The sequence below is a fragment of the Morus notabilis genome, unplaced genomic scaffold (assembly GCF_000414095.1).
Source record: "Morus notabilis unplaced genomic scaffold, ASM41409v2 Scaffold2202, whole genome shotgun sequence".
Taxonomy (NCBI): Eukaryota; Viridiplantae; Streptophyta; class Magnoliopsida; order Rosales; family Moraceae; genus Morus; species Morus notabilis.
Genome location: NW_010358156.1, coordinates 163,520 through 174,213, shown reverse-complemented (window position 1 = coordinate 174,213; position 10,694 = coordinate 163,520). Strand labels below are relative to the sequence as shown.

The window sequence follows — 10,694 nt, the reverse complement described above, 5'->3', positions numbered from 1 at the left end:
ATATATATATATATAAGAGCTGAACAGAAACATCAAACGCATACATTCGTTATTTGAAACTTTGGAGTGTGTTTCATATAATTTTTGAGAGTAAATAAACACTCTTTTTATGAAACGACAAGGAAGAAGAGACTTTGCCGAGTCATGCAAAAGGGCAAAACAAGGAAAAGGAAAAAAGTCCCACATCGAAAGTTGATAAAAGGAGAGAGGCGAGTGTAGTGTATAAAATGAAAGCAAAGGCGAGCGTTGCAACATACTTACCTGGACGGGGTCAATGGGCGATCAAGAAGGCCCATGGCCTAGGTTGGTGACTTCCATTGCACTTGGGAGGGGCGCCCGCCTAAGGTCTCCTCAAAGTAGGAGAGCCTACGTCATAATTTGTTGCTGCGGGGGCCTGCGTTCGCGCGGCCCCTACCAATTTAGTATAAAAATGTTCATATCTCATTCGTTTGTAATTGATAACACAAATATATTATTACATATGATATGTGTTTATTCTTGCTTACTCAATTTATTTTTAAATTTTTCATTCATTAGTTGAGGACTACTTCAATTAGTTATTGCTCTCTCTATATTAAATTTTTCATTCATGAATTTAGACTAATTCAAATATTTATTATATATTTTACGATGTAAATTGAATGTTCGTTTAAGTAGTCTTCCCACTGTCGCTTTGTGAAACAGAGCTGTCTCAAGAATGATTTAATTATATTATAATGAAATCAGCTAATTTTATTCATTATTTTAGAAGTAGTTTTTACAGGCGAAGCGTAGGTTCTATTGAAGGATATAATAGATTAGGCTATAATTTGTCAAAAATCTAATAATTTTGTGAAACGGCTGAAACTTTTGGTTTGATTGAAATGTGTTCCCCTTTTTTATCTTTCTTAAAGATAAAAGATATGGAAACGTATTTACCTTAGTTTGAAGAACCATCCTACATAGAGGCTCCACTTTCCAGACGAAGATGAAATGTTAATAGATGTATAGCATGCTAATAGAAAACATATATTTTCTATTTCAAAATAATATCATAGCCAATATGCACAAAAGCATAACAAGAAATTTGGACTGCAATCCTTGGGGGAAAAAAAGGAAGAAATAAAAAAAAAAATTATCACTTCATTTCATGGTTTCTCAAAGGTTTCATATGGTTCCCTCTTTGTTTTCCTTTGGGTAATTGCGATTTTTGTGAAGATTTCAACCACATGCTAAACTCGTTCCACTTGAAGCAGATTTTGAATTTTGATGAGATCTTCGTTTTTGCCTATTAAAGTATTGGATTACGAGTTAAAAGTAGGTTATATTATTAGCTTTTGCTAGTGTTTTAGGTGTCATAGAAAATGCAAGATAGGTTGGCATAATAATATATGTCCCACATGGGAAGTGAATGAAAGAAGAGAGATGAGGAGTAGGTATAATAGAAGCAAAGAGCGATGGGCAACTCACTTACCTGGACGGGGTCAATGGGCGATCAAGAAGGCCTATGGCCTAGGCTAGTGACCTCCATTGCACATCCGGAGGGGTGCTAGCCTATGGTCTCCTCAAATATGGGAGAGCCAACGTCATAATTTGTGGTAGAGGGGGCCTGCGTTCGCGCGGCCCCTGCCATTTCTAGTTGATTTGTTTTTTTATTTTTAATTGATGGGAGATTTTTGGGCTAAATGGTGGCCTGAATTTGTTTGTTTTTAAAAATGCTGTTTAAATTTTCTGTTTCATTCGTTGAAAGTGATGGGGAATAATTTAGATTTTCTTTTTCTCTTTTTGGTTCAAAGCATTAAGAAAATGTTGGTCATTTTTTTTTTGTCGAAATGTTTTTTTTGTCATTTTATTCTTGGAAGTATCAAAGTAAGCTTCAAAAAGGCAGTTTGTCTAACATTGATCTAAAACCATTTGAACTGGTTTGTTATTGTCTAACATTGATTTAAAACCATTTGAACTGGTTTAACAAACGAGTCTAATACAATTTTTTCCTCAGATTTTATAACTTCTGAAATTTGAAGTTTGAAATTTTTTTTTTTTTTATTTGGAGAATTTCGCGGTGGTGCTTGATAATAATAACCTCGAAGCTTTGATGTCAACAATTTCAAAAGATATCTTAGAAGTACGGATGCTAAATATTTGAAAATAAAAATGTATCTTTTCTCTTTCAAAAAAAAAAAGAATTAAATCCATGAAAAAAAGAGTATGTTACAACAATCTCGTGTGGTCCGAAAGAATTCTATAAGTTTGTTGTTTTTGCTTTTTTCTTGTTTCAAGTTTGGATGTTTTATTAGCTTTTTCCTCGTCTAAAGTTACATTAGTAATTAGTAATTCTGATGGCAAAATTTAAGAACTTGGAATTTGGGACAATAAAGGGTTGAGAGGAAGAAGACTAAACATATTGTACCATACTAATTAGTGTTGCAATACAAGATGCCAGTTTTCGGTCAGCCCATACACACTCCGACATTCATGTTCACACTTGAACCCACCATATTATTCATTGTGTTTATTTAGACTACTAAATATAAAGAGAGAGATTCAAACTGGAAAATAAATGCAATTTGATGACCATGCGCATGCACATGAAACTAAAAGGCTCCTTTTCAAGTTGGGGAACGCTTTAGGGCTCGAAAGTCAAGCTCTCAGTCTCCCGCTTCAGAGACTCAAACAGCACGGTGGAGAGATAACGCTCCCCAAAGCTAGGGAAGACAGCCTGTTTACATTTTGGAAGAAGAAATGATGAGAGCTTAGATAAAGTAATGTGGTTGATTAATTTAGGGGTTATGTAGATAGCAAGTAAAGATGAAAAAAGGACAGCATGGTTCTTGTATAATGACTCCACATGAAAACATTATCAAACAAAAAGTAATGATAATAAACTTACAACGATGAGTTTCCCAGCATTTTCTGGCCTCTTTGCTATCTTAATTGCAGCAGCGGCAGCAGCACCGGATGATATCCCTACCTGCATTACATTTTAGCATTAATAATACCATTGAAAATCGAGGATAAAAAAAATATCTAGAAAACACATGATTGTCAACATTTAGAAAGTATGAACCAAGAAGAATAAAGAGTTACAGAGAACAGAAAATATGTAGGTGCTTTACTTGAACAGATCAATAAACTTACCAACAGGCCTTCTTTCAATGCAAGAGTCTTAGCAGTTTCAACAGCTTCATCACTTGATATCTGTAACGTCAAAAAACATGGGATTCAGTCTCAGCCCCCAATATGAACCCAGATAACTTCGAACGGCCCAGGTCATAAAAGAATGTAGTATAACAGATGGAGTTATTGAAAACGTATAATCCTCTTGTTTACCAGTATGTTTATGATGGTTTACCATTTCATACTACTAGTTCACAAATTTTTGCAAAACATGATATGTCAAAACTAGTGGAGTGCAATAATCCATGGCTTTACGCCAAGCTATTCCAATAAGAAGTTCCGAGGCATACTTGAATAACTTCATCAAGTAGATGGACGTCCAAAACTCCAGGAATGAATCCAGCACCAATTCCTTGGATCTTATGTGGGCCTTTGACATATACAAATATTCACTTTATTAGTTCAGAAAAAAGATATCATGAGAAAGCAATAGTAACACTAATAGGCATGGTTACTAGGAAAGGAATATGGCAAATGTAAAAAGAGAGGTGAAGCAGATTAGCAGGAATCATGACTCACCAGGTTTTCCTCCAGACAATATGGCACTTTCTACGGGTTCTACACCATAGAGCTAAACATAAAAGCAAGGAGAAAAAGAGTGACATAATAAGTAATAACATGGAAAAAAGAATATTCAAATTAAAACAATATTTTTCCCATAAATGCAAAAAATACAAACCTTAATGTCAGGGTTTTGCTCTTTGAGATACTTTCCAGCACCTGTTACTGTGCCTCCAGTTCCTATCCCAGAAACAAGAGCATCAACTTTCCCACCAGAGCCTTTCCAAATCTCGGGTCCAGTAGTCTCATAATGGATCTAAAAAGGCAAGAAAATATGAGAAAATCTCTCCGGAGAGACTTTCATATGTGAATTAAACATTGATGAAAACTGTACCTTTGGGTTGGCAGGGTTCTCAAATTGCTGAAGCATATAGGAATTGGGTGTTTTGGCTATTATCTCTTCCGCCTTTGCAAGAGCTCCTTTCATGCCCTTCGCTGGGTCTGTGAGAACAAGCTCAGCTCCAAAAGCGCGCAGAATGGTTCTTCTCTCAAGACTCATGGAAGCAGGCATTGTAATTATTAGTTTATAGCCCTTTGCAGCTGCCATAAATGCCAGCCCAATGCCAGTATTTCCACTTGTAGGCTCAATAAGAACACTCTGCAACATATATTTGGAATTTCTCATAATGTCAAAAGTTCTCTCCCTCAGAAAATTGCCCTAAGGTTAACCCTATAAAGAAACATTATCATACTACCAACGAGCAGTAAGCTCACAGCTCACTAACATTTATAAGAAAAATAAATAAATAAATAAAGTAAAATAAAAGAATAAAAGAATATGTTATGAGAAAGAGTAGGAAATGTACGTCACATAGTGCGTGAACACATGGAATTGGATGAAGCAACTCTTCGAATAACACACGTAGGTAATGTTTAAGGCAGAATCAAAAGTGGTATCATTTCATGTTAACAAGTAATTACTAAAACTACTAACCACACCCGGAGTGATGAGACACTTCTCCTCTGCGTCTTGAATCATACTATATCCAATCCTACAATGGAGACAGACCGTGCATTAAATATTAATTCGAAATTAATCAATCATGTAAAGTTATATCCAATCCTGCAATGAAGACATATTGCATTTTATTCCATTTAATTTTAACTTAAAAGTGAATCAATTCCTGATGTAAACATGAACTTGGAAATTCGCTAGACTCTTTGATTTCTTCGCAGTTGGGGAACTGAATCCAAATTTTTTTTAAAAGCCTAACTTATCAAAACATAACCCAGTAAAACAAGAGTTCTACATCAAAAAGGTAAAAGTTCCAAAACTTTCCAAACAAACTCACTCTTGTGCAGTAAAGCATAGCCAATCAACAAAAAAAAATTATAAAAGAACCATAAGCATGCTACCAAAAAACAAGTCGTACAAATATCAAATGAAACTCCGTTCAGTACCTGTCCTTGACGCTAGAGCAAGGTTCCAGCATCTCCAACTTAGCGGCAACGCGGGCTACGCAACCGTCCACAACATGGTTGAGATAGACCAATGGTGTTTTACCAATCAACTGCAAATGTCAACAAAGCAAAGATATGTTTTGTTGTAAGCTACAGTTTTCTCGTATTTAAACACCAAATGGGATAAATAATATGTGTGTAACTTACTTCAGTAACATCTTTCGCAATAGCAGTCTTCTCCTCCGCCATTTTTACTCAATCACTGCGCAACCAACCAACCAACCAACAACCCAAAAATATCAGCAAAGAAAAATCCATAAAAATCACAATCAATTGAAGAAAGGGAATTCCAAAAACAAAAAAAAATGAACAAGTTTTAATTGCTCAATGGGTTTTTCATTTCAGACAAAAAGAACGAGAAATTGATTAGTAATTACTAAAAACATTCTTTCCTTTATTCCTCTTGTATCTCATCAACCAAACATATAAAAAGGAATTAAAAAAAAAACGACAAATCTCAGAAACAATCCTCAGAAAGAGAAATCATGTAATAAAAATAACAAAAAAGGTGATAAGAAACAATCCGAAAAGAACATATTCTCGGAGTCAACCAAACCAAACATCAAAATAAGCAAAGTAAAAAATAATCAGAAATCCTACGAGATTTTCCGAGAATGCAAAGGGAAATTGATGAGGGACTAAAATGAAAGAAAAAAAAATACCCGGAAAGAACGGAGGTCGGGAAAAGACGAAATGCCTGTGTGGAGTGATGAGAGAGGAGCGATGAGAACCTTGGAGCAAAGATAAGACGGCGACAACTGTTTGTGTTGTGAGAGAGAGTTAGCGGAGATTTAAAGAAATCTCAGCTGGCCCTTGCGTCTTCTTGGGCGACTCTGTCTTTGTCCGGTTTAGATATTTTCCTATTTTGGTTTTGATTTTTCCAGGGGCTTTCCTTTTCTAATCTTTTCTAATAAAGAAATAGACGAAAATATACTATAATAATTATTTGATGGATTAGAATTATAAAATTAAAATTATTTTTAATTTATGTATATTTTTTAATAAAAAAATACTATAGTAAATTATAAATTATGATTCGAATTAAGGGATAAATTCTCTCAATTAATTGTCGGGTTTTTTTTTTTGAAAAAACAAAAAAAAAATGCTAAAGATGGATGCATTACACACACTATTATACACAACATTTTTTTTTTTGAATAATATGTAATAATTGACGGTAATTTCTCAAAATCAATTGACTTTTATTATTTCTTTTGGGAAATCCGGATTGTCAAAAATAACTGCGTGGGTTAAATTGGGAAAAGAAAAGGAGAGGGAAAAAAATATATATAACAAAGGGATGTAGACATGTGCATTTACACTTACCATTAAAAACTATTATATGTTGCTTTTTTAAATTGGATAGATTTTGAATAAATTAACAATTAAAAAGTTTCCGTTTTTAACAGTTAAATTTATATTAAAAATTATATTTTTTTAATTTAATATAATTTTAATTATATTTAAGAGTCAAAAATTAGATATATAATAAAGATATCTTACCAGAGAACCTTCTAAACGATTAAGTATATGTTGTTTTTGAAAAAAAAAAATTAAGGTGGAATGAGGTATGCATGTTGCTCGAGTGTTCCTTGAACTATTTGTGTTTTGGGAAAAACAATATCAGCAAATTACATTCCAAACATTTATATATAATCTTACATTTAATAGCATATTCTTTAATATTGGTTTCACCAAAGAGCAAAAACGAAATTGATAAATTTATATATGATATTGCAAAATGTTAAGAGGTGTTTAGAAAATGTATTCAAACTCCTAATTTTGCTACAATATTTTTCATCTTACAAAGAATTTATATTTAAATATTTCTTCTTTCATAAAATTCTTATTAATAAATTAAAATCACTGAGTTGAACGCACAAGTTAAATAAATTTGTAGGCCCCGTTCATTTCATTGATTCGAGTTTTGTTATAGTAAAAAGCTCTAAAAAATAATCACATCTAACTTTTTTACTATAGTAAAAAACTCTCATATAAAATCACATCTCAACTCGAATCAACGAACTAGATTGACTCTTAGTATATGGAGCTAAATTATCATCCTGATGCAGATTACCATGCTTTTTGGAGATATTGGAGAGCAAACAAATTTTAGTAAGTTTTTTTTATTTTTTATTTTTCCTGAAAATTTCACATCTTTATTTTTAGTTGCTCTAGTTTTACGTATAAGGGAATTTTTGGGTAAGAGTGGTTATAGAAAAACCACAAAGGGACCAAGAGGTGGGTATTTTCTCTTGTAATCTCCTTTTTCATTATAATGAAAAATTACAATAATTAAAAGTCAATGTAACTATATATCATCTTAAAGACGGATCGCTAGAAATCTTATATGTGCTTGTTTGAAGATGGATTGTTATAATAAGAACTTAAGGTAAAATAAGAACTCGAATTAAAAATTTGAATCAACGAACTAAACGGACTCTTAACCAGTTTTGGAGTTTTTCGATTACAATTAGCTTTTTGTATATATATAATTTGGATGTGCTTAATTTAAACTTATCACTCTGTGGTATCATTAGATTATGCATACAACTACATTTCAATTAGCATTTTTTCAATAGAAATTTTCAATTTAGCATTTTATAAGTGCAGTAGTTTTTATTGGTCTACTTGTTGACATTGTAATAACAAAATAGATCATGAATAGCGGTTTGTCCAAAAATAACATTTTTAGCACTATTTTCAATAAATGAACCAAAATATATAATTGGTATAATTATGTTTTTTTTGGGATAGGATTTACCATTAATGCATTTTCTAAACTTGCTTATTAGGATATTAATATATGAATTTTATTAAAATGGAATCCTATGGACTTTTAGATCACTTTATGTAGACTTTCGTAGCTGGCTGTGAATTGGCGATCATTAAGCATGATTATCTTTGTCAGACATGATAGTCAACACCATATATATTAATGAGATAAGTATTCAATTTTGGATCCATATCTTTATTGGTTATTTTAAAAAGAGATTCTTGATAACTGATAATTGTTGAATATTTTTTTTTTATTTTTACGTGATTTTATGTAGATTTAATAAATATAAAATTTGATTTATTAATATGATAACGAATTAAATACTGTTCTTAAAAGATTTTCCCACTCTTAGAAAAATAGATAAAAAGATTTTTCTTTAAGAATATAATTTTCTGGACGTTTGGTTCATAGATTCAGAATCATTTTTGATTTATGTGTGTTTTTATAAGAAAAAATACTGTAACGAATCACGAATTATGATTCAAATCATGGCACGAATATACCAACTAAACGCGACAAGTTGGCATTGAGATGAGATATTTAAGTACGTGTTGAACAAAATAAACTTTTTTTTTGTGATGGTAGCCAGCATCACAGCCTCATTGTTATCAATTATATATCAACATAAATCAATTTTGAGTTGTTATCAACATAAATCAATTTTGAGTTGTTATCAACATAAATCAGACAGAATTGTTATCAATTTTGAGTTGTTGAGGTCTTATCAATCTCATTGGATCTAAAATTAGAGTTCATTCTGATTCGAAAACTTTGTTAGAGAAAAATTTTTTAAATTCAAATTATTTATGAGATAAAAAATACTGTAACAGAATCAGAATGATGTGTTTAAGACTTCTTTCAGTTCGCAGATTTGAATTTTCACTGTGGCAGAAAAAGTTAGATGCGACATTTTGTGAGAACTTTTAAGTGTAGTAAAATTAAAATTAAAAACTTAAATTGGTGAAATAAACGTAAATATATGCAATAAACGGAGTCTTTTTTAATGTTTAAAATAATGTCTAATCAATCACATTACATCATATCATTTAAAAAAAAATTTAATAGTTTTTAACTTTTTTTTTTTGTTTAACTTCAATATTTTGGTATGATTTGTTAAACACAAAATTGAAACAAAAAAAAATTGAGTCCAATCTCATTACACTTTAACACAACCATAACAATGTTGAATATTTGTTGTCGATTAAAAATCTTTTTGTTGTCTATTATTGAGAATATTTTATTACTAAAATTCATGCTAAATGTATTAAATAAATAAAGTTTTAGTTGATTAAAAATGCAAGAAAGTTGGATCGGTGCTTATAACGAGTACCACGTTGCTTCCATGGCATAAAATTTTCATTTGGATCCCGAAACTCTGTACATCAAAAGGAATCACGTGAATCTGGCTTCATTTAAATATATATTAATCAAAAGCAAATCATTAAAGAGCCGTTTAGAAATAAATTTTTTTTTTTTTTGTAAAAACAAGGACAATCTCAATTCGCATCACAACTTTTAAGGCACTCCACTTTCTTTCTTTCTTGCTAAGGTTTCAGACAAATTCAAACTGCATTATTCAACAATAGACTATCTTAAATAACTTTTCTAAATAGATAAGGTTACGTTGGAAGGAAAAAAATAATATAATGTTCATTAGTTTACGATAATACAAAGTAAAGTAGGTAGTGGATTTTTATACAAATTTATTTTGTTCGTGTATTACTTCATTGGCTGGATCTGTTTATATAATGGATCAAGAACGTGCTGATGATTAAATTAAACATAGTATGTAAGGATGCTATATGTATGTACATGTGCGTATATATATACATTTTCCTGAATAAATTTAAAATAAAAGGTATAAAAATGAAAATAACCCTAAAAACAAATTAAAGTTTTGAATAAAATATTAGAAGAAAAAAGTTTTCACATGAGATGCATGTGATAAATCAGATTAGTTGAAATTGGATGAACAATCTATTATGTTAACAATAACTAAATTGTTATAAATGCTACAAACAAAGAAGAAGAGAAAACGCTTTAAAAAACTGTATATGCTTTTCTCCTTTTAAATTACCAAAAAATATTTTAGTATAAGATAATATTTATATTTATAGACTAACTCTAAAAGTTGTATTATTAAACTTTCTCTTTCTTTTTCTCTCTCTCTCTCTGAGTACGGAAAAAAATTGCAGTGTTTGGCTGAAGCTCCAATGTCGCTTTTAGGCACATCGCTGGTCTTCCAGTCTTGAGGTTTGGTCCCCAAATTCGTCTCGATGTTGGCTTTCTCGTGAAGTGGTTGTGTGTGGAGCGACTCATCCGTTAGGGCGGATCTAACCTGTCTTGGAGGTGGGTTGCTTCAAGTTTGGATCGTTGTTTTCAACTTTTTTTATCGCACTCCCATGGTCTGTTGATCTGTTTGGTGGCGAGATTCTCTGGGAGGCAGTGGGTCCGTTCTCCGTTGGTGGCTGGAGTGTTTGTTGCTAAAGTCCCCTCCATTTTGATGTGATCCTCCCGTTGTCCTCCACATCTTATGGGTGTGCTTTTCTTTTGAGATGGCCTCACTTGGATCTAGATGGCATTCCACGGCTGATGGCTTGCTACCGGTGAAATTTTTTTTTAGTTGTAATAAGGGCAATCGATGTTTTCGCCCCTTTGGTGTGTTTTTTTTGTTTTACTTTACTGTTTTTGTTTCGATAATAACAAAGACGATGTCCTTCGTTTGTGTCTCCCACCC

At 31.9% G+C, this 10,694-nt stretch overlaps 1 protein-coding gene and 2 non-coding genes across 3 annotated transcripts; 2 read left to right on the top strand and 1 right to left on the bottom strand.

The window, feature by feature from the left end:
• The first annotated feature begins 253 nt into the window (after positions 1-253).
• On the top strand, positions 254-415 carry LOC112090387. Its single transcript, XR_002901631.1, has one exon. It is a non-coding gene; the product is annotated as a U1 spliceosomal RNA (small nuclear RNA).
• Positions 416-1,445: 1,030 nt separating this feature from the next.
• On the top strand, positions 1,446-1,609 carry LOC112090388. Its single transcript, XR_002901632.1, has one exon. It is a non-coding gene; the product is annotated as a U1 spliceosomal RNA (small nuclear RNA).
• A 750-nt stretch (positions 1,610-2,359) lies between these two features.
• On the bottom strand, positions 2,360-6,038 carry LOC21389623 (cysteine synthase). The gene is made up of 11 exons (XM_010091975.2): positions 5,841-6,038; positions 5,326-5,380; positions 5,119-5,228; positions 4,652-4,709; positions 4,052-4,315; positions 3,836-3,973; positions 3,676-3,727; positions 3,447-3,526; positions 3,118-3,177; positions 2,870-2,950; positions 2,360-2,698 (listed from the first exon to the last, which is right to left on the bottom strand). The coding sequence occupies exons 2-11, from the start codon at positions 5,365-5,367 to the stop codon at positions 2,606-2,608; spliced, it is 978 nt and encodes a 325-aa protein (XP_010090277.1). The 5' UTR covers positions 5,368-5,380; positions 5,841-6,038; the 3' UTR covers positions 2,360-2,605.
• Between the last annotated feature and the right edge of the window lie 4,656 nt (positions 6,039-10,694).

Coding starts and splice junctions, on each gene's coding strand:
- LOC21389623 (XM_010091975.2), bottom strand. CDS start 5,367: ATGGCGGAGGAGAAGACTGCTATTGCGAAAGATGTTACTGAA. Junction 3,974..4,051: donor AGAACCCTGCCAACCCAAAG/GTACAGTTTTCA, acceptor TTGCCTTTTTAG/ATCCATTATGAGACTACTGG. Junction 3,178..3,446: donor TACTTGATGAAGTTATTCAA/GTATGCCTCGGA, acceptor TTGACGTTACAG/ATATCAAGTGATGAAGCTGT.